The sequence below is a fragment of the Vanellus vanellus genome, assembly GCF_965231255.1.
Source record: "Vanellus vanellus genome assembly, chromosome: 8".
Lineage (NCBI taxonomy): Eukaryota > Metazoa > Chordata > Aves > Charadriiformes > Charadriidae > Vanellus > Vanellus vanellus.
The window spans coordinates 19,208,544-19,230,458 of record NC_138913.1 but is presented as its reverse complement, the minus strand read 5'-3'; the positions used below and the strand labels follow the sequence as shown (position 1 = coordinate 19,230,458).

The following is a 21,915-nucleotide window of genomic DNA, read 5'->3' as shown; positions in this document are numbered from 1 at the left end:
TATTTGGGGTAGGGAGAGATGAAAGATAAATATTTTCAAAGAAACAAATCCCAGAAGAGCTGTGATGTGATAAGTTATATTTACCTTTCAATTCAAAACCAATCTCTTTGGCAGAGTCAAGAGAATGTATCATTAAGTGCATGATACTAACAGATCATCTCAACAAGACGATACCATAATATATCTTATCAAACAGTTATATAAATGTTACAGTAATGTGAACGATCACATATAGTCCAAACATTTATATCCAAAATGAACAAGTATGTCTGCTGAAATTTTAACAATCATTTTACTTTCTTGTACGTTACAAAAATGAACATTAAGATTTGTATGATGAAACGGTGCTCTTTTCAGATATGCATTTCTTCACCTTATTAAGAATTTATTTGATTAAACTGAAATTAAAATAGTATTTTTTTCACTGCTTTTAACTGATATGTAGCATGTTACATAGCGCTTTAAATAGAAGCACTTTAGGTAACAAACGTACTATCGTTACTCCCTCTTACCAGGTAGGGACACTGAGGCACAGAGGTGAAGTGACTTGCCCAAGGTGACGTGGCAGGTCTGTGGTGGGACGGGGTGTAGAAACCGGCTGCCCTGACCCGCAGAGCTGTGTCCGGGGATGGGTACGCCAGGGGTAGCTATGCTGAACTGCACTGCCTCCAAAGGAAAAGGAATGAGTTTTTTTTAAGGGTAATAGCTGAGAGTGTAGATTCTTGTTTCCTTGAGAAACAGATAGGAATGGGGAACAGCTATGAGAAATAATCTCATGGAAAGAAACTAAAATGTGTTTTCAGAAGCTTTTTATTGTGTTGTGTAACTGCAAAGGTGTTTAGTGTTCAAAAGTTTTTACCCCTTAGTAGACTAGGGGGATTTAAAAAAAAAAATTAAAAATTATTTATCTGGGGACATGGGTGTCTGTATGCATTCTGGAACACACTCTGGTTCTTATAGTTAAACTGTACAAATCTTGGTTTAAAACTGAATGCTAGGGTACTATCCCATTGTAGCTGATTGATTTAATCGAATTGATTAAAAGGGAACATGTTAGATACTTAAGCCTTTACTGTGTAGTCCATTAATTCAGAAGGCTAAAAAAATATCCATTCTCTCCTACTACAGTTCATCCTATAGCACAATATGTCATGAGAGTCCCTCATGATACAGAACGATACAATACACCTTGGTTTTGCTTTGCTCCTTGTTCAGTTGTGGAACAGACGTGTGCTGTTTCTGTAGAGTTTGTATGTCTTTGCTCATTTTATTCGGTGCTGTTCAGAAATCAGAGCGTTGCACAAACCACTGCTTGTTTAAACTGGAATAAAACAAAAATGCTGCACAGGTGAACTTTCTTAACCTAATTCGAGGAGCCAATCAAACAGGCTTGGTGTCGTCTCCCGGCCTTCCTCACTGAGCTTGCAGTACTGCACCACGGCTTGAAAGATATCCCCCACTTTCCAGGATTTCCGTTGAACTAATTGCACAACATCTAAAAACTAAATCAAAACAAAACATGCTTAGGATTTGGTTAACGTTTTGCTAAGGCTTTGTTAAACAAATACACGCAAACTGCTGTAAGACCACCCTTTGTAAATGCACTGCTCTATGAGGGATTGGATGCAATTCAGAGCACAGCAACATAAAGGTTCTTTCTATTTATAAAACTTCACTTCTGAAGTTCCATAGCTCCCCAAAGACTGGTTGGATCTTGTAACACTTTCTAAATTAGCTGCTCTCATCAGTTATTTCTTATTTATTGCAATGAAAGTAGGAACAGTGAAAGTGACTTGATAAAGGATCACAACTCTCCTTGTTATTGACAACTCACTGTCAAAATAATCAGTGTGACTATCTGTTTTAAAGAAAAAGAAAATGCCTCTTTATTACCATTAGCTATATTTTGACTTACATTTAATTTTCTGTATTTCCACATATACATCCCGCAGTATTTTAAGTATTCACATATTACTGGTGAGAGGGAATTCTGGATAAACTTTGTCACATAAAGTTATTTGCCACAATTGTAGTTGAATCACAGAGATGATCTATATTTGATTTTTTTTTTTTAAACTTCCAGATAAACCAGAGGTTAAATATATGTTCTTAAGCAGCTGTAAAAAAAATCCTGAATTTTGTCCACTTTGTACTTAATAATGGGCTTCACAGTGTTATACATCTGGTCCCATTTTTTTCTGAAGCACATAAATGAAAATCAAAGCTTTTCATTTCTTTGAATTTCACAATCAATATCTAATTAGCTTGCTCGTTCTACATTTCCACTTTTAAACCACACAAGAAAATATTGTGTGTCTCTAGTTAGTGTAGCTGTTTGCTATTTACATACTTGAAGCCTAAACTTTTAATATGTATTTTAATGATATTTAATAGGCACGCGATTTCCAAGAGCACTGTTGTAGGCAGGATGTGCTTCATTATTCTCTAGTGTATTTTTGCAATTGAATTAACTGTTTGCCAAAGCACATGGGTAAAGCTGACAGCTGTTTCTTTAATTAGATGCAATTTGGACTGTTGCTGCTGAATGCATTTTAAATTATGTTTATGATTCCCAAATGCATGTACTCAAGAAAATCAAACAATATCTCCACTACTCAAAATGATCTTCCCATAGACATTATTTTAAAAGACCAAAATACTGATTTGTAACACTGTTTTCATTAATTGATTTGAATATTGTGACGCTTTTTGTGAGCCTTAAGGTTTGAGCTGTTCTTGCTGCTCTTGGAAAAGGGGCTGTTTGGGTTGTTCCTGAAATGCTGTAGGTGGCATTTGGTGTTGTCTACAATGGAGCACTAACTAATCATTCAGGAATAGAAACAGTCTGCACTTCTTGTGGCTGTTTTGGACTTCAGTGTTGCTCTTGGTGCTCAGCAGGTTTCTCAGTTCTGGTAGTCTGTGTCTGTCTGTCTCTCTGGAAATAGACTTCTGCTTTCAGAATGGTGGTTGGCAGGGCTATGCTACACCTGAGCAGGAGCAAAAGAGTACCGGCACATATAGCACTTTTTTATTGCTAAGCCAGGGGAGATGCTTCATATTTTCCATACAGTGATGCAAAATATTTCACTCAGTCTAATTTTCGAAGTAACAGATGTGTGATTGCAAATATGGCCCCACTGGAAACACTGGTTGGTCACTGCCTGGGCTTAAAACTGTCTCTCGGGGTGGTAATAATATAAGGGTCTGCCTACACAGATCGTCCCATCCTGCCTATCTTCTAAACTTTTGATCAGCTCTGGTGTAGAAGCCTTGTAGTCTTGGAATGTGAGACACTGAACCTGAGATAATACAGGTTATCTTTATTTTGCAGTTACCCTCTTCTGTACAGTGAGCAGTGGACCCATTCCTTGGTGAGCAGCAATCTTTTTCTGCCAGCACAAAGTGACTATAAAGCCAATGCATTGGCCATGGTAGAGCTCACACAAATGTAGGAGCAACTGACAGGCCCCTGTCGTCCCCTGCTGTATCCCCAGCTGAAGCAATTTATGAGCAGCCAGGCACAAGTTCAGACCTGCCCGAGGCTGCCCGAATCAGTATTGCAAGCAAGACAGAACCTGCGTAAGGACTAAGGGATTTCAAAGCTGGAAATCTCAAGTCCAGCTTGTGTCTTGCGTCATCATCAGCTCTTATTGTCACTGAGTAGCAGGACTTTGTATGTGTGATGTCCACACACGAGTGACTTTTAATTTTTTAAGCTACATGGTTAAACTCCATGTAAGCCATCTGCAACCCTTCAATTGCAGCCACATGAAGGACTCTCGCTGTTAATTCTGCCTTGGGCACTGACACTTAATGTGTCCTTGATATGAAAAAGTGAACAGATTCATCAAAGCATGTTATAGAGGCTTCAGAGGGGGTCTCATGGTGATAGCGTTTCTTGTGCCATCGACAATCTACCAAATATTTCACATACCTTAAATTCTGACACATTTAATCCTCTCTTCCCTTTCTGTAATAAACAATAGCATTGCCATCTTGCTGTAAGGAAGATGGTTTTGCATCTGCTTTTAAGCTCAGTAACGTCAATAAATCACAACTGCTGTTGTGATTAAATTGAATTAATAGTATGCTCAATTCTGTAAATACTACCTTTTCAATTCTGTTTTCCTGAGATTTCTTAAAATAGATGGTTGGAATTCCAAGTTCAGAAGCGGCTATCCACTGCAGGGTGGCTCGCAGCTCCGCATCGGGGCACTCTGGTTCCAGATCAAAGTTTATCACCAGTAGGTCCTTTTGACAATTGGCTGTACCCACCGAAAGCCCAGAAGTACTTTCTGGGGAAAAAAAAAAAAATCCCAGCAGTTACTGTGCAATTACTTGTGTTAACTTCAATTTGTATGCTTTAATTGATATGGTTCAACTTACCCTCTGTATTTTCTGTCTGTTCTTTAAGGAAAACATTTTCTTCTACTAATTCACTTAGAAACAAACAACAACAAAGCTTATTAGTGATATTTAGCAACAGTCTACAACATTGCTTCATGATGGATAAACTTCTCCCTCAACGTAAGACCTAGAAAACTGCAAGAAAAAAGTTACATAGGATGAAATAATAAAATTCTAGATACTTTTCATTTATTTAATCTGTAAATCAGGAAAAGCTATGGGAATTGCAGCATTATTCCCGTAATAGGGTGAAGTACTTGTACTGCTTGCATTGTGTATTACATTTAATCAGGATCAGTATATCTTTACACAACAACAAGCAAATGACATTATGGTAAGACACAGCAAGTCTCATAACCTGGGGGGAAATACTGAACTTCCGAAGTCTGCATTTTGCAGTGCTATGTCCCCTGGCTGAATGTCTTCCAATCTTGCTTTCTAGTTTTATCTTTCATAGTTAAATGCAGTCACAATTATCAATGACTTAAACTACTGCTGGTTTTAAATATCTTATCTGTTTGGATAAACAAATTCTGTTTACACCTTGCAAAAATTTCCAAAGATCTTAATTTATTATGCATCATCTTTTTCTTGTGAAACTACAGGAAACAAACTCCTGGCATGTAGCCCCTGCCTCAGCTTCTGTTTCTGAACACAATCCATGCTTGTGTATGTGTGGCAGGAGATTGTAAATTCATTATTGATGTCACAGCTATTGCATTCGTTTCATTGCTCCTGGAGGAATAGCACTCAGTATATATTTCCAGACTGTCCCATTCTGCCCTCAATCACGGGCAATGCTACAAATGTAAGATTTTGTTTCTAGCACTAGAGGATGCTACTCTTACCACTCTTGTTCACAAAATTTCAGAATCTCCCCCGAGGCTTCAAAGAATCAAGGTTATATATGCTTGTGTGAGCATTACTGCGAGATGTGAGAGGAGAGAATAAAATGGCTGCATGCAATGTATGATCTGCCATGACTTAGAATCATAGGTGCTTAATAATTTAACTTCCCACCAGTTTTCTCTTTGAACAGCAGATGTATTCTGTGCCTTGACTTTGATTTGTGGAAGTATAAACTTCTCACACCTATTGCCTAACACCTGAGAATAGCCCCTGAAAGTTAACCAGAAATTTATCCCTTTGGTCCTTGGAAATATAAGGGAGAGGGGTCATCTTTAGGAATGTGTGCAGGAGGTATCACTGCCTATTGTGAAGATAGGAATGTTTTAACAAGGTTAGTCTCGGAATCGGTAGCTGAGATAGAATGCATGTAACTCTACAGAAATATGAACAACCAAATTTCTTCCAAAAAAAGAGCATCTTGAAAGCAGGAAAACTGTAGTATAGTCTGGTAATGAGCTGTGAAGATGTCAGTGACTTCCCAAAGTTCCCACGTTCAATGTGTGATGTTCATACGCTTCTGTGGTGGCCGTGCCCTGACTGCATCGTGACATTCACCAGCTGGCAGGTTATACCAGGTTTCAGGGTACCAGAATCTTTAGGCAGGTACTTGCACATCTCTTGATAATTTTATTGCATGCTCAGTAGAAACATACTCAGAAACACTAGGTAAGATGTACTTTGGGCCAAATTATGCTTAGAAAGAATGCTGTCGTATTTTTTTCCTTAGACTTTAATTGATTCTTATTTGCTTGACCTTACTTGCTATTACAGTAGAGTTTTGATAATATTTGAAGTTATTCAGAGAAGAAAGTTCACCCAATGGGAAACCGATACTGCACAAAACTGTCTTTTAGGCAGGGCGGCTGGTGGATCTCTACGCTCTTGAGAGTAGAGAAAGGACACCCGGGTGGGCTTTCCTGTAATCCTTCACTGTCTAGTGCTGTCACTCTGCACAGACACCTGCATGTGCTTTTTTCTGAAACTAATGGCATGCTCAGCAGCAGGTGCAAAGCAGGGCTTGGCACATTTTATATGGTGTAAATGATTTGCAGTTAAAATTAGACTAAACATCAAGTCTCACTTCAGTGACTACTTACTTAATCACAGGAGAAGATGGCACGTTCTCCTGATAAATTTCCAGGTCCATAATGCCAAGACTGCTAGTTGTACTGCTGTTGCCATTGCTGACAAAGCAAAAGTTTAAATATTAGTGCCAAGCTGCACCGAACATGTCTCCATACATCTTTTTAAAATTTATTTACGTACAAAGCAAGGTGAGGAGGCTGCCCCCTGTTATGCAGAGTTCCACAAAATCAATTGTGCTCAGCAAGTGGTTCCCAGAATGAAGCACAGTAATCTGCTCAAAATAATGAGGCTTTTATTAAAATAGTTGTAGATGGAGCATGTATCAAGTGATGCTCTAAGCTGGAGGGAAAAAAAAAAAGTGGACCATCTATTTGTGAGTGGCTTATGCAATGAACATTTGGCCTCGGACAAAAACCAAATCTGCATGAGTCCTTGAACAGAAAGTTTATCGGGTACAGAGATGTCCTGGAAAAAACCTGCAGAGATTCAGATACCTCTGAACGTGGTGAGTCATAGCAGGGCATTTGGTTGCCCATCATACTACTTACCTGCTGGGTGACTCTATGCATGTAACCAACAGCAGTTTCAGTGTGCTACATCATACCCCAAATTCTACCAGGGATATGATGGAACCCACAGGTATGGCGATGGCCCCTTATGTTTCTAAGTACTCTGAAAGGCTAAGATTTCAATTAAAACCAGTGCTCATTGGGACCAGAAATACATACAAGTGTTCTCTTTGGCTTCTTCACGAGAACGAACTACATCTGAAAATATTTGGAAAAAATAGTACCAGTTTACTTTATAACACCATTACAAATTTTACAGTGAACGTTTATGCAGATACCGTAATAGTCTGATGAACAGGTTGTGAACTTGCTGGCTGCGAGTCAATTAGCCCAAACAAGATCTCGGTGGTGAGTCAACTTGAACTGCGTAATTTTTAATGGAAGGGTAACTAATAGTATTTTTCCTCACGTTAGAAGGATTGACTAGACAATTCCTTCCCCTGTCAGGTTTTGCTGAGCCAGTGTCAGTACACTGTGCATTCAGACTTGCTGTAGCAATTTCTGTTTCAATGTGGAGCCAAAAGGCACAATCTACTGGCGCTCTCAGAGCAAGGACTTTGTTAAAGGTTGGTACTGTAAAATGGGATGAATGTTCACCCACACTGACAGACAAGTTTTGTTCAGTATTTTTTCAGCTAGCCAACAGAGTGCTCTGACAGAGCCTCTTTCACTCCCTGCTTCCTTGCCATACTATCTTCCCTCTTTGTCATCTTAATACCCAAGAGAAAGATGTAATTATTTGACAATATTTTAAAACCTAATCTAAGAGTACATGAAGAAAAAAAACTTGCTCAATTTGAATTTGTGAAAGGGCTGAAGTCAAGCTAACATCACTTTATAAAAACTCTAAGGACTAGATAACATCTTTAAGCACATGTCCTGACTTGAATAGGAACAGAAAGCAGCACATTGCAATGGGAGCTCTGGAATTTGTGCCTGGTGAAGGGGAACTCGGTCATCCTCTGTTGATCTGCTCCCTTGTGTCAGTCTGAGCAGATCAGGGCTCTATTTCTGCTCTCAGTGCACAGATACCGGGTGGGAATAGCAGTCTCGTCAATCTCAGCTAAGGAGATGCCAAAATAAACATTATGCAAATAGTAGCAAATAAAACAAAGGAAAGACCATAGCAATTGGCTAGTCCAATGGCTCTTTCGCTGTAGGAGTGAGGCACTTGAGTGGTGCCAGGAAGTTTTTTCTTTGTTTGAATCTAGCTGCTTACCAATAATAAAAAGACATGGCTGAGAACCAGAATGTGGCTAATTCTTTTCCCCTTTTTTAAAAGTTAAGAGGTGAACTCCGTCATTAGGCTTTCATTACGGTATTCTGAATAAATCTCGAGCTGTTGACCCTCATTTCTGAAGCGTGATAGCCAAATCATTGGCTTGGTTGATTAGACCATATTGTATACTGAGAACAGACAATATGGGTACCTCAGGGATCGCTCGCTGAGTTGTAAGTAGCTACTTGTGTCATCAGGATTGTCCTCATCGTTAGCTAGCTGGGACCAGCTGCCAGTGCTTTCTTCACTGCTGCTGAGATGGTTTGGAAATTCTTCAGCTGTTTTTGTCTCGCCTGTGATTTCAGCATCCGGTCTGCTCTGAGGACTGTTGCTGGGAGGATGATAAGGAAGGCACATTGATATTGTAATGTAGGCAAACAAACTGGTGCTACTGATCTTCAGGCAATACTGCTCATTAAAGTCAACCAAGCTGCAAAATGATACAGATGCAAGAGATTGGACAAGATTATAATTTATACACGAAGTCCAGTTGAACATATGGTCCGGAGATGCTCTTAAAAAAGGATCTTCTTATGACTGCTATAAACAAACACAAACCAAATTAAGCCTTACTGTGAAATATGCATAGAAAAGGTTTCCCATGTACAAAAAGATTTTATATGTACAAAAAGAACTGCTCACTGCATAGGCCTGTTGCTTAATGCACTTGAGTCAATCAGTAGTTAAAATATGTGGTATATATTAGTGCAGAGTGACAGCACTTCTTGGAGATATGTGTTGGCACTAAATCACTGCCCTATGAAAGGGTGAATAAGTTGAATAAGTTTCTTGCCAGGGTTTTCTAATCTGTTAGCATTGTATATCCAAAAAAGGTCTAGAAGTAAAAGTAGGAAAGTATTGTGGGTTGTGAATCACTAATGACTCTTAGTCTTCTGTGTTTCTTACCGTCTTTGCTGCTTAGGTTGAGGAAGGATAAAGTATTCTTTTTCTCAGTAGGTGTGCAGCAAATAGTCAGAAACCAGACTGAATACGGAGCCCAGACTGAGTTTAGAAAATACAGGGTTAAGGGACAAATGATTTATAATTCTGCACACTTGATCATGTCACACACGTGTTTATATGACACGTATATATATATACACAGACTCCCACACATGCACACACAAACGAAAAATAAAAACTGTATTTATGGTAACTTCAGAGCCAAACTGGACTTTGTGAGACTTACCATGGTACTTTTCATATACAGGCAGAAAAGTATATAATAATCCAACCCCCCCTCTTTTTGGATGGTAAGAAAGAATTAATTGCATCACTGCAGATAGAAACTGTAGTTTTGTTATGCTTACTGGATGGTCTGCATCTGCAACTTTGTGATTAAAACAATGTAATGTGTACTGGCAACCCTCTGCGGGATCCCTCTAGAGAAGTTCTCGCCTTCAGACTTTTATCTACAGTTATGGCTGAGATGCCCTGCCTTCAGTTAGAGCAAGAGATCACCCCCAAAATTCTATTGCTCCCAAGTAATTAACTTAAGAATATACTGAGACAATACCATTGTGGATATCTCCTTTTGCTATGCTCTCGCTCTCGGGACAACTGAGAAGTTGCTGCATTCATGCTGGATGCTAGAGAGAGAGGCAGCCTCCTGTACAGGGAGAAAGGGAGTTGTTTGCCTGGGGGCTGCCGTTCTACCAGGCAGTCAACACCTGCCAAATAACTACGCCTGTCATCCCTGACCCCTCAGGTACAAACCTCATCATCTGTAGTAACACGAAGGCACTGAGCAGCCAGGTTGCAGGGATAGCGGTGTTACTCAGATTTTTAATGCAGGGCAGGTGGCACCTGATACTTGGTCCAAAACATGAGAGATTTTTGTGGGGGCTGTTACTTGGCACTTTGGGTTTTGTTTCATTCATTATGCAATTGTATCTCAGACTAGTGATGTTTTGAACTGACAGTTCCCTACTTCTGAACAGTCAGTTGGAACGGTTGCTGTGTATCTGTGACAGGACTGGGTCTGTTGCACTGCCTACATACAAGAAACTACTCTCTTTCCTTGCTGAAGACCTCTTCCTCAGGCCTGCACGGCTTTTTTTTAGTATTTTATTTTTTCTAATTGAGTATATGTCTGCTTGATATTTTGCCTGGAGTCCCACGTGCCTGTATCTGCACTAGCAAGTAATTTCATGCATCATGCTGATGCTTTTATATCTACATTATGTGTATTTTTGGGTTTTCACTTCAGCCTGGACTTTGTACAGACAGCCATGCCACAAGTGGTGGCATGTGAAGAACCACTGGAAGCTTTGCCTTCCCGTAGGGGTACGACCACATCTGAAACACATGTAGCTTCTGGTTGAGATTCCTTTAAAAGGAATCTGCACCGTGTGCTGCAAACAGAGCCGATGCGTGGAAATGGAGATAAGCTGATTCAGAACTGTGCTGCATCACAGAACCAAAATACTCATGTAGGTGTAGCCTCTTGGGAATGAATTTTGCCCTACTAATCCTATTGCTTTAAACTCCCCATAGCCACTTTAGGAGCTCTGCATCAAAGGCAGAAGAAAAGTTGCTATTAAAGGGCTCATAAACTGCACAAAAATAACTTCATTTTCAAACAGTCAAGATTCTAAATGGGCAGATTTCTAAATGTATCTTGTTAAAAGCAGGTTGCGTTCAAAGGAAGAGGAAGGTTAGTGGAGGAGAGTCAATATGAAAGAATAGCGACACTATGATAATTATCCACCCAATTACTACCATACACTGGAAAGTACATGCGTTTTCACTTCAGGCAGAGCCTTGTCAAAAGCCAAAACAGAGCACTGCCTACAATAAAATGAGCTACAAAACGGTTTCTAACACTAGCACCTGCACTCTTTCTGTCACTCTGAGATAATGGGGTGCTGCAATGCTTCAAGTGATTGGCAGTTTAGATACCATTAACGTAACAGACACGATGAAGAAGTATAGTTAAAAATAGGCAATGACTTGAGAGACAACCTTGCTCTTAACCTCATAGCATCCACAGCAATCCTCTACTTCTGCACTGCATTCTCATACCGTAGGGCTTACACTTTGCCTTAAAAAAAGCAAGTTGCAAATTTCTCAACAAATGGTGTACAGCTATAAGGAGAGGGTGGTAAGCTGTGGTATAAATTCCATTACATTTTATTTATTTTATTTTATTTTTTTTAAATTGAGATATCAGTCAGCGCTAAATGAAAGTTCAAAGTTTGTCCATTTTTCCTGTCTTGACTATGGAAGACTTAAATATCTGTAAAGGGAAACCTTAGTTGCCTGTACAGTATTAGATTTGAATTTCAGAACCGTAGTATTGTCATATTCAATGTAAGTTTTCTCCAGAGATCACCACTGTGGTGTACGATTGGGTGATTTTATGCCATTAGAAACCTGTAGTCAGAACTTAGCCTGTTTATTTCCCCAAAGTGCTTCTCTTACCTTTTTCCTTTATCAAAATAATTTTTAGTGGGAAATTAAAACAAACAGCAAAGCAATCTGCCTATTTGCTGTTTTGTCACTTACCTATTTAGTAGGGAACTGGAAACTGCGTGTTTCCCATCAAGAGCTTCTGGAGACTTTGCTTTGCTTTGATGCTCCTTTCCAGAAGGGCCAAATGGCGTTAAGGACTCCGAGTCTTTGTCTGGCTCATCTCGTTGATCAGTTTCTATCTGAATTAAAGGCACTTCCCTGTGCTGACCTGCAGGGAGGCATCCAGGGCTCTTCATATGCTCTTTTTTCTCATCCAAATTTGCTCCATCCCTTTTGGGTTTTGATTGAATCTGAGCAGCGCTTTGAGGATGTTTGCTTTCTGGCACGTGTTCTTGGCTCGTATAATCAAAGGAATCCTGCTGGACAACAATTAAATTTTTACCACTTTCAACAATATTTGCAGCCAGTCTGTTTGCGTATTGTTCCACATGTGGTGGGGAATCACTGTGAAACTGGTCTGCCTCTGCAGCCTCTGCCTCATCTGCTATGATCTTGTTCTTGCGCATTAGAGATTCAATAGAACTTGCCCATGTCTCGTGAATCAACATATCTGTTATCTGGTCAGTCTTGCATCTTTGGTACAGGCAAGAGTCAGACTTGCAAAGACCTGAAGAAGCCACGGTACTGACTGGCTGCACACTTAAGGAATCTTGGTGGTGGTGGGCAAATCCATCTAATGAATTTGCCTTAACTGGGATATTAACTGTTAGCCTGGAGCCTGATGATCTGCTGTCAGGCATTGACGATTGCCTAAAGCAAAAAGGTGATCGTAGAGAGGGTGGTAGCAAACTGCTGCACCAATCCTTTGAATTCCGAGGGGAAGATGCATTATCTTTACTTTCCTTTTCTATTTCTCTTAGCATATACCTATAAAATTCTTCTGTTATGCTTTCTGTGCTGGACTGTTTGGATGGGCAACTTGGTCTTACATTTAGATGACCGTTTTTCTTGGCTACCTGTTGCAAAGCAGAAGTTAAGATGTTGTTTGCATTTTTTCCTGCATAGTAATCCAGTAATAAATCAAACCCTCTTCCTTCGTTTTCCATCTGGTTCACCATAAATCTTGAAAACTCATCTGTAATGCTTTCACAACTAGACTGCTTTGAGACAGAACTTGTCTGGCTCAGAGACTGACCAAAGGTGTTCATTAGGCCTAGGGTATTGAAAGAGGCTTTGGAATCCGAGTCCTCCTCCGGTATGCTCTCACAGCTTGATGCCTTGGCTCGGCTCCATCTTTCGCAGTGCAGCCTGTTCCTGGGGTGGTTTGGACCTTGCCAGATGCTATCAACCATGGAGAGTTCGGTGAGGTTCATGATCTTGGCAGCCACTTCATTTGCAAAGATATTGACTGAATCTGGTGTGTCCTCAAGGTTTATAGATTCATCTACTACCCGATTCATCAATCTTTCCTTTAGCTCAGGATGCTCATCTGTTTTTCTTTTGATCTCACTAAGTCTAGGTGCCCTGTGCTTCCGAACAACTGAACCATTAGCATGGGTTTCCTTTTTCCTTTTCATGGTTCTGCATGATAAGCTCTGGGTCACCAGATATTCATTGCCTCTCTTCCATGCACAGAACCAGGGTTGCTTTCCATTTGAATTTTCAAGACAAATGGCAGCTATTTCTGTTGCCATAGAAACAACTGTTTCTGCCAATTCTTCTGCAAAATCCGTTATGCAATATTTGTCCCTTGAATGTTTCACCTGTAGCACAGGCTGAGAAGGAAGTAAGACATGATTTCCTAATAAAGACAAGCTAACCTGAACATCATTATTTAGTACAGCATCACACTTATGCTTGGCCTGGTTTTCTGCATTCATGGTGGCACTGGAAGACAGCTGTTCTTGAACGCCATGCCTGCATTCGTTGTTTGCAAAGGTATTTTCTCTGTCTGAAAATGATCTGTAATCTTTCTTTTTCTGATGATTGTTACTCTGATTTGGGGATTTGTAACAGTCTCGTGTGGTTCTTTTCAGGTATCTTTTCTTGGGAGAAGCTTTTGCAACCAGTGCATTATGCCCTGTAGCTCTACTTGTTGGTTCTGAATTCAGCATGGCACTTTCCATGCTATTTACATCTTTCATATTACTTTGACTAGTGTTTGTGGCGTTTCCAAGATCTTTGCTAACACTAGTGCTGTGGGCTGTACCAAATGGCTTAACAGCAGAGTGATCAAGGGAGCTGTGGGAACTTTCACATTCTGTTGCCTGTGTTGACCATCCTTCTGCTTTTGTTACTTTCTCTGCTTTTGTGCCCTCAGAAAAGAGAGAACACTCCTCAACTTGTCTTATGTCATTCATCTTCTTGCAAGTGAAATATATTACGTTAAAAAGCAACTCATTTGCAGTCTCCATGAAAATGTCTTGTGTACTTGAGCCGTTTTCTGAACGGGGGTGTAGCTGTCTCTTCTTCCTAACCTCTTCAATAGAATGTCGTAGAATAATATTGGATAAGTTTTGTGCAAGTTCATCCCTGATTACTTCGTCAGTATGTGGAATCCGTGGCCTTGCTGCTGTTTCAATAATTTTTCCATTCATGGATTCCATAAAATGCCCTACATTTTTGTATGTGTTGGGTTTTGTCAAAATTATTGATGCCTCTTTGAGAAGTGCCTCTGCAATGCTTTCATTTAGCTTCTCCATGCTGCTTCCTATAGCTATGCTACAATGAAGAGTAACGGCTGCAGAAGTCTGAGCAGCAGACAGAAGTCCACTCGAAGCTGCAGGGTACTTCTCTTCCTTCGTTTCCCCCAGACCACAGACAGCTACAGCACTTGCTACTTGAGTCATGCCACACAGTGCAGATGGAAATGAATATTCTGTGCCAGCACAGTCATCAAGTAGCTGTGGAGATGTTCTGTGTTGCTCTTCATTATCATCAACCACTCTGCTTTTAGAGTCTGTGGTTTCTTGATCCCGTTTGAATTTTTCTGCAGCCTGGGGACTGGAAATGGTTCCAATAACAGTGGCTGCACAAGCCAGAGCCACTTCCAGTGCGCTCTGGCCATGGCTGTTTGAATGTTCTTCCTCAAAGTAATCCGAAACTTCAGCAGAACTTTCTGATTCAGTCCAGTGGCACAGGTTGGGGAAGGCAGACCCTGGCCAGTCAGATACGTTCTCGGAACTGTCTGGACTCTGTACTATGACAATCTTTGGAAGTTCATTCCATGATCGGGAAGCAGATACATCTTCTGACTTACAGGAGCTTCCTACAGAGATGCTGACTGCAGCCTCCTCATTACAAGTGGGTTGAGACTGTGACAGTCTAATGAACGCATCTTGAAGAACCGTTTCTGCTAGATTTGTGGCATACTGACCTGTAGTTGCCTGCTTATTTTGAGAGGGAGGATCAGTTTTCCTGATACCTGCACAGTCCTCTCCGTCTGTTTTACTGCTGTGTTTCACTGTTGTGTCATACAGAGGCCCCAGATCCTCTTTAGCCATTTTGGTTAAGGATACATCTTCTAACGCGTGCGCTGAGCAGGAATTTTCAGCCTCACTAGTCAAATTAGTAGTACTAAAGGGTGAAGTGGCTCTTCCAGCTAATTCCTTCTGCCACGGTATTTCCTGGTCAGACTTATCTTCAGGTTGTAAGACACCATCTTCAGCCACAACGTTCACAGCTTCAGAGACTCTAGCAGATGCGTTATCTTTATTAATGCAGTTCCCTTCAAGAATAAATGGCAACCTGGCTTTTCTGTAGTGGAGATTTTCAGATCCCTTTCCTTTATTTTTTTTGACATCTGAAGATGCTTCAGAAACACTTAGTTTCTCATGACCTATTAAAAGAAAAATATGAAATTGTTTTGCAGAGTACCCTGTAACTTTTAAAAAGAAAATGGCTGCACAACTGTGTAACACATTACTGCTCTGTAAAACTACTGCACAGCCATGTATCATTGTCTTTGAACAACAATTTAAAAATATGAATGGCTGTCCATTTTCTAAATTACAAATAAATATATGCACGAATTAACATCAAGTGCAATTTCTGAGAGCATTGCCATGGCTGTTTTGCAGTACGAACGATAGCAGAATTATGCTCAGTCCCGTTGCTTTTACCAGCTTTATATTCATCAGCCTCGTTGTCATCCTCGAGGTGCTCAGATGCTGTGAGGAAATCTTCTTCTATTGAGGACACTGAGCAGTTTGTGTCATCCTCGGGCTTTAAGACATGAGCTTCTATCTGCAGCTGTTTCTCCTGAACGAGCTCAAGTCCAATCAGAAACTTATTTATTTCAAAAATGATGCAGCTTGCGCTGTTTTTCCTGTCCCCCCTTGCACACTGAACCAAGCAGACATCTGCCAGCCAAGGACACTAGAGGGGAAAAGAATCTCAAATAGTTATTTAATTAAAAAATAAAACGTATTTCAAGATTCCTTCTCTATAAATATCTCAGGTATGTTCTGCTGCAAAGATGCAATACAATTTGTCATTTAGATGTTTGTAACAAAGTGTGCAGTTACTTATGTGCCAAAATAAGACCTTGGACTGACGGCTTTTGTTACACAGGCGTTTTAGTAGAGAACCCAGCTGTACCACAGGGGCATCTTTATTCTGTTGAAATTACAAAGTTGTTTGTTTTCAATCAACTTCTTGTTTTAATGACAGAGACTTCTTTGCTTTTAGCCGTGTCAGAGTTATCCATCTGACATACTGTTATTAATGGCCTCACACCACCTGGTATTAACTGTCTCTTGGAGGAATTGTTTGTGGGCATGAATTCCTTGTCAGGATAATATCTGTTGCAACGCTTGTTTGAAGGCAGCCCTGTAAATACCGGCTGGCGAGACTGTTAAAAGCAGGTCACCTTTAGATGTTCCTGCAGACTGTTTTAAAATAGTGTTTTATTTTGTTTCTTTGTTCTTCTTCCTCTCATTCCTTATTTGCCCAAAGCCCCATTGTTCCAGCCCATTATAACCTCCCACTGGAAATGGGGCTCCACTGTGCTCTGTGCTGAGCCTTTGTATAAAACTGTCTTACCCAGAGAAGCTGTACAATTAAGTTGAAAGTTGGACAGAAACCAAGAGAAAGGAACTCTTGTTATCCTCATTTTATCAATATTAAAACTGTTGGATATTCGTACAAGCACAGAGCTAAGTTGATATCTCTACACGGGACTACGTTTGTGGTGTGGATGTACTCTGAAGGAAAGCCAAGCCTTAGCAGCTTGTGATCTTGCGCTTTAACTCCAGGCCCCCAGGAAGGAGGCAGCTTGAGCGGAACCAACTCTGGATCGAGGTGGTAGATTTTAAGCTGTGCAAAAGACGGCCTGGGCCCCCTGTGCATTTGCACGGTATCTGCCATAATGTAACCCCATCCTAGATCTTTTGTCTTTGAGTGTGAATGCAAAGCAAGTATCTAGTAATGAAGTGAGTGGGATGAGTATTATGTTGACATAGCATGTTTTATTAGCCTGCTCTTCCTTTCCACCTAGAAAATGTGTCTGAGCAGAAAAAAACAGATAAATTGGTGTGTTAAAAGTAAAACAGAAAAGTTAGATTATTTTTTTTTTTAACTAGCTGCTAAGAAATTGTTGCTGAATCAGACTTGACCATACACTCTATTGTGAAAAATGTTATTAAAAACAGATGCAGCCTTAGATCAAACATTCCCCTGCTGTTTCTCGAGTCTACAGTTTGAAGGGTTGTACTTGTGAAAAGGGCTGCTGGGGAGCAGAATAAAAATCCTTGCATGAAAACTATGTGAGTCTCCTTACAAATGAAATTCTCTGGAAAGCCAAAAATGTAGGCATAAACATAATGTGCTTATCTGGCCAATAAACCTCACCCAGTCTCAATGCAAACTTTTACTCATCTCACAAGACAGAAATTTAGGTGAGTTCCCGTTTGTCTCCTGCCTGCCCTCTCTCCGAGAAGGCTGCCAGTCTCAGTGGCCGCAGTCTGTTGGAGATGGGGATGACCTGGGTGCTTGGGTCATCTTGTCCAGGCCTCAAAACTGTCTTGTGTGTATTACAGCAGCTTTCCCCCAGGGAAGCGGGGTTCGGAGCTTCACTGCTCCCACCACAGGCATGTGTTCTTATTTTTTTAAATCTTTCTAAATTCAGCCATTAGTCACAAGCGGTAAGAAAGCTCAATGACCAGGCAATTTCTTTCTTTAAAGATCAGCTTATTGGTATAATATAAAATTCAATGACGTTTGCAATACAGCTCTTCCTGCACCTGCTTCATGAAGACTTTTGTATGCAAGTTAATTTCAGGGAAAAAAAGTTTTCTGCCTTTTTTTTTTTTTTTTCTGCAGCAGATAAAACTGGAGATATCTGTTCATGTTTTAAGCTTGCTGAGACAGTTTTGTACTCCAGGATAACTCTGCAGTTTCAATGAAGTTGTTCCCAATTCACGCTTGGCCAAACGAGATCAGAATCAGCCTGAAAAATACTGAAGTATTTTTCATTCTCTTCCTTTACACAGACATGAACAGGCATAAAGTATGATAAAAATGGAAAGGAAGAAAAAAGATTCTTATTACAATAGGGAGTTAAACTTCTGGAACTTGTGTATTAAAATGCCTTTAAGCATATGTTATCATTTGCTTCCTTTCTCTATGTGGTGCTGGTAGGAGGAATTCTTGGCCTCCAGATCACAGATAGGGAACATTTCATTGGCATTAACGGGAGTGGAGGTTTTACCATGATAACTTTGCCTTTAGCTCCTTAAAATGATAAATTTTAATTAATGCATTAATTACTTTTTAAGTTGACAGAAGCTAAATGAGGTATTAGCTCTGATATGGTTAATGTAGCTTGGTATTTTCCATTGTCACGTTCAGGCTTACAGTAGCCTCTAGGATCTTCAAGTCTTATTGTCAGCTCTTTTCCGAGGTGCATGCGTGGGAGAAGATGGATTGGGAACACAAGTGGGAAGTAGCAAGACTTCACTTTAAAAGGGAGTCTGTAGGAGCTGTGCCCCGATCTAGCCATGTGCACAAAAAAAGTGTTATACCTTTCCTTTTCCCCCCCTCTGTGATGCCCTTCTAACTCCTGCCACTCTCAAAATCTGGGTTTATGAATCACCTCTGCCACCAATGCCTGCCTTCCCTCAAGGATCAACCGCTAATATGGCTTAAAGCATTATCAGCTGTAACTCAGACATCCACAGGATCTAGAGGGAATAGCAGATCTCTCTCTCCTTTCTTTGTCATGCCCCTCCCCCCTCCTCTCCCCTCCCCCCCCCCCTTAACAGACATTTGTTAGACAGATTTATGTTTTATGTTTGCAAACGCACGCTCATCTCTTAAATTGGTGCCAGGTCTTTGCTTTCAGCTCCTTTTTTCCATTTTCCAAATTCCATCCTTCACAGGTGTGAAGTGATCTTAAAGATGAGTTTGATTCCTACCTGGGGAACTTCATAATCAGCCTGAAGGTTTCCTGATGCTAATCCACTCAGCAGGACTATTTCATTTTCCTTTGGTGGCTGTACGTTCATCGAGCTGATGAGTTTGGGGAGATTTGGAGAGACGCTGATCAGTCTCTGTAGTATGAAAGACAGAAGTCTGAGTTGCACAGTTATATTCATAAATATAAAAATGAAATACCCCTTATAGGCATCCCTTTAGAAAGCTTACTTGAACTTACTACTTTGAGTCTATTAAAAATAGAGCTGGCAGCATTAAAATGCACGTTCTTTCTTTGAGCCACCAGGCAAGACAACAGTTATGGTATAAACTTCTGCACGACTGTCCAGCAGGACAATCTGTCACCCCCTACATTGTCATGTACTAAACAGCTTGATTGTATTTGTGCATCTACGTGCTTGGCCTTCCTAGTACAAGTGAGTTCCTAAGAGAGAGGGAACACTGTGTCTTATTGTCTAAAACAGAAAAGATTCAGTAAGTCTGGTAACGAAAACAGGGCAAATCTTCCAGTTTTCCTCCGGGCATACGATAAGCAAGAAACCAAAGGGAAAATCAGCTGGGAATCCCTGATCAAATTGATGCAATACTAAACCTGGAGTAATAGAAGTATTTAATACACAGATGAAGTATGTATTTTTTTGCCGTTCCACTGGACGCCTTCATTACCTTTCATTTGTAATGACACAATCTTTTTCTACCTGTTATATATTTGCTAGAGCCAAAAGTGGTGATAGTTACAACATCCATGATGCTCTGTAACATAGAGATTTGTATTGCGATACTGCTAGGAGTCCTCAGCGAGGGGCAGGAGACATCTGCGCTCATTCGTGTACAAAGGCCAGACCGAAAGGACATTACCTACTCTAAGAGTGCTTGCAGTTCTTTTCTGCCAAGGATTTCCGTGTGCTTGCTTTATGAACAGGGAATCAAGGAGGATCCCTTACAGAGGGAGTAAATACCACCTCCATTTTATGCACTAACACAGCCCATCAAATGGCAAAGCCACTAAGGGAATGCAGATCTCAGGCACCCAGCCGTACGCTTTAGTTACTACGCAATTCAGTGATACTTCACTTTTTCCTTTTCATCTTCAAACTAATAAGCTTGCAGTACTGTTATTTTTTCTCAGAGTAAATTAGATACAATAAAATTTTCTGGCTTAGCAAATCTAATTCAATTTTGGGGAACAATTCACTTTTCAGTAGACTGATCTTCAGATGAGGCTAAGTATATATATTCGACATAGCTAAACTCAGTGTTTCAATTCAGTTTGATGTTTCAGTCTAGTACAAAAAAGTTCTCATCCTTTTCTTTTTTCAAATTATAACCTTTCTGTTATCACACACATTTCTCTATGTATCTCTATTTTTCTACTGCCTAAATTGCCACAGTTTATCAGATTTCTTAGCTAAGAAATCATGGCATTTTGTATATCTTTTGCTTCAGTTCCTTTCCTTTTTTCATGCTGAACAAAAGGTAAAGTCTGGAAAAATGATTGTTTGACACTCAAACCCCCTATTTTAACCCATTCTAAGGTTCAAAGGGTAATGCAAAATCTTCACAGTGCCTATTAGTAAATAGTTATATGTTTCATATGAACAACAGCTACGCCAATATCTTTAAAATTCTTCTATGAAATGCTTTCACAACACCAGTGTGTTGCGTAAAAATCCACCTCGCTCAAAGCTAATTTACACAAACTGCATATTATACACAAAAATTGTGATGAGCGAGTTTCCGCTTAGAGAAGAATACGCAGCATCTGTGCTAGCCGGGAATTTTTATTACCTACACTCAAAACTAAAAGAAAAATATCACCTCACAGTCATGGCTAGTAAACGTGTTGACTTTGCTCCAGAAACTACCTTTCTAAAACATTGTGGTCTCTTCGTTACAGTCCCTCAGGGTTCCAGGGGGGGAGAGCCAGCTGTGGGCATGTCGGGGTGCAGCACTTTGGGGACCCGACGGGCGCTGCTGTGAAGGAAGAGCCTGGGGCTCCGGCAAGGGCGCGGGGGGTGAATGCACCGCTGCTGTAGGGCTGACAGGTAGAAGTCATGCAGCTGCTTTCAAAAGTGATTGGTGCTTGTGAGGGAATAATCTAGTCTGTGGGCATTGTAAAGGGTAGCTGTGTAAAGCTAGTTTAAGTTGGCTTTTACAGATATCTAGCTCCAAGATTGAGGGAGAAGCTTTTGGTATTTCCTTATGACTTGTTATAGCTTTTGCTCCTTAATAAATGCTGTAAAAAAAAAAAAACAACAATACAACCATTGCTTATTACAAAACAGCCAGTGCTTCTGCGGATTCAGTAAAGTTAAACCTCTCAAGCTGTTCTGCACAGTTAACCTGCTGATTCAACAGAAAAATAATTTTGCTGCAAGAAGCCGTATTTATTTTTGACATCTGAATTTTCGCAGATCCAGGATGCAGAAAAAAGCGTACAAAACCAGTTCCTGCTAATGAATGACTTGCAGGAGGCAACAGGGTCCCAGCATTCACTGTCCTTCCGCGAGCTAAAATTGGTTTCAGCAAACTAACCATAATGCTTTACTGAGGAACTCCTTGGGTATTGTCAGGAGATCCTACCTTTGTTCACTTACCGGGTATTGCTGCCATATTGCTGTGTTGATCATAGGCACTAAGCCAGGATGATTAAAATAGACTGATAAAGGAAGGTGTAAACTCAAAACTGACACCAGGCCATATCTTTAAAGTGTGACTTCCTCAGAGTTGAGAGGTTTTTGGAATGGTATGTATTTTAAATAGCATATTATGATGTAGCTTGTCTTAGTGCTTGTGAAATAGCCAAGCTTTTTTCTT

At 40.3% G+C, this 21,915-nt stretch overlaps 1 protein-coding gene across 1 annotated transcript in view; it reads right to left on the bottom strand.

The window, feature by feature from the left end:
* Nucleotides 1-1,358: 1,358 nt before the first annotated feature.
* The window catches only part of SPHKAP (SPHK1 interactor, AKAP domain containing), a gene marked incomplete at its 3' end in the record, with an annotated part of 104,282 nt that continues 83,725 nt past the window's right edge, over nt 1,359-21,915 (bottom strand). Inside the window, exons 5-12 of the mRNA XM_082486830.1 lie at nt 19,080-19,214; nt 15,786-16,041; nt 11,758-15,502; nt 8,402-8,581; nt 6,414-6,500; nt 4,387-4,439; nt 4,111-4,295; nt 1,359-1,502 (exon numbers count right to left, since the gene is read on the bottom strand). Coding sequence (XP_082342956.1) covers nt 1,359-1,502; nt 4,111-4,295; nt 4,387-4,439; nt 6,414-6,500; nt 8,402-8,581; nt 11,758-15,502; nt 15,786-16,041; nt 19,080-19,214 — 4,785 coding nt within the window. The remainder of the gene's footprint in view (nt 1,503-4,110; nt 4,296-4,386; nt 4,440-6,413; nt 6,501-8,401; nt 8,582-11,757; nt 15,503-15,785; nt 16,042-19,079; nt 19,215-21,915) is intronic.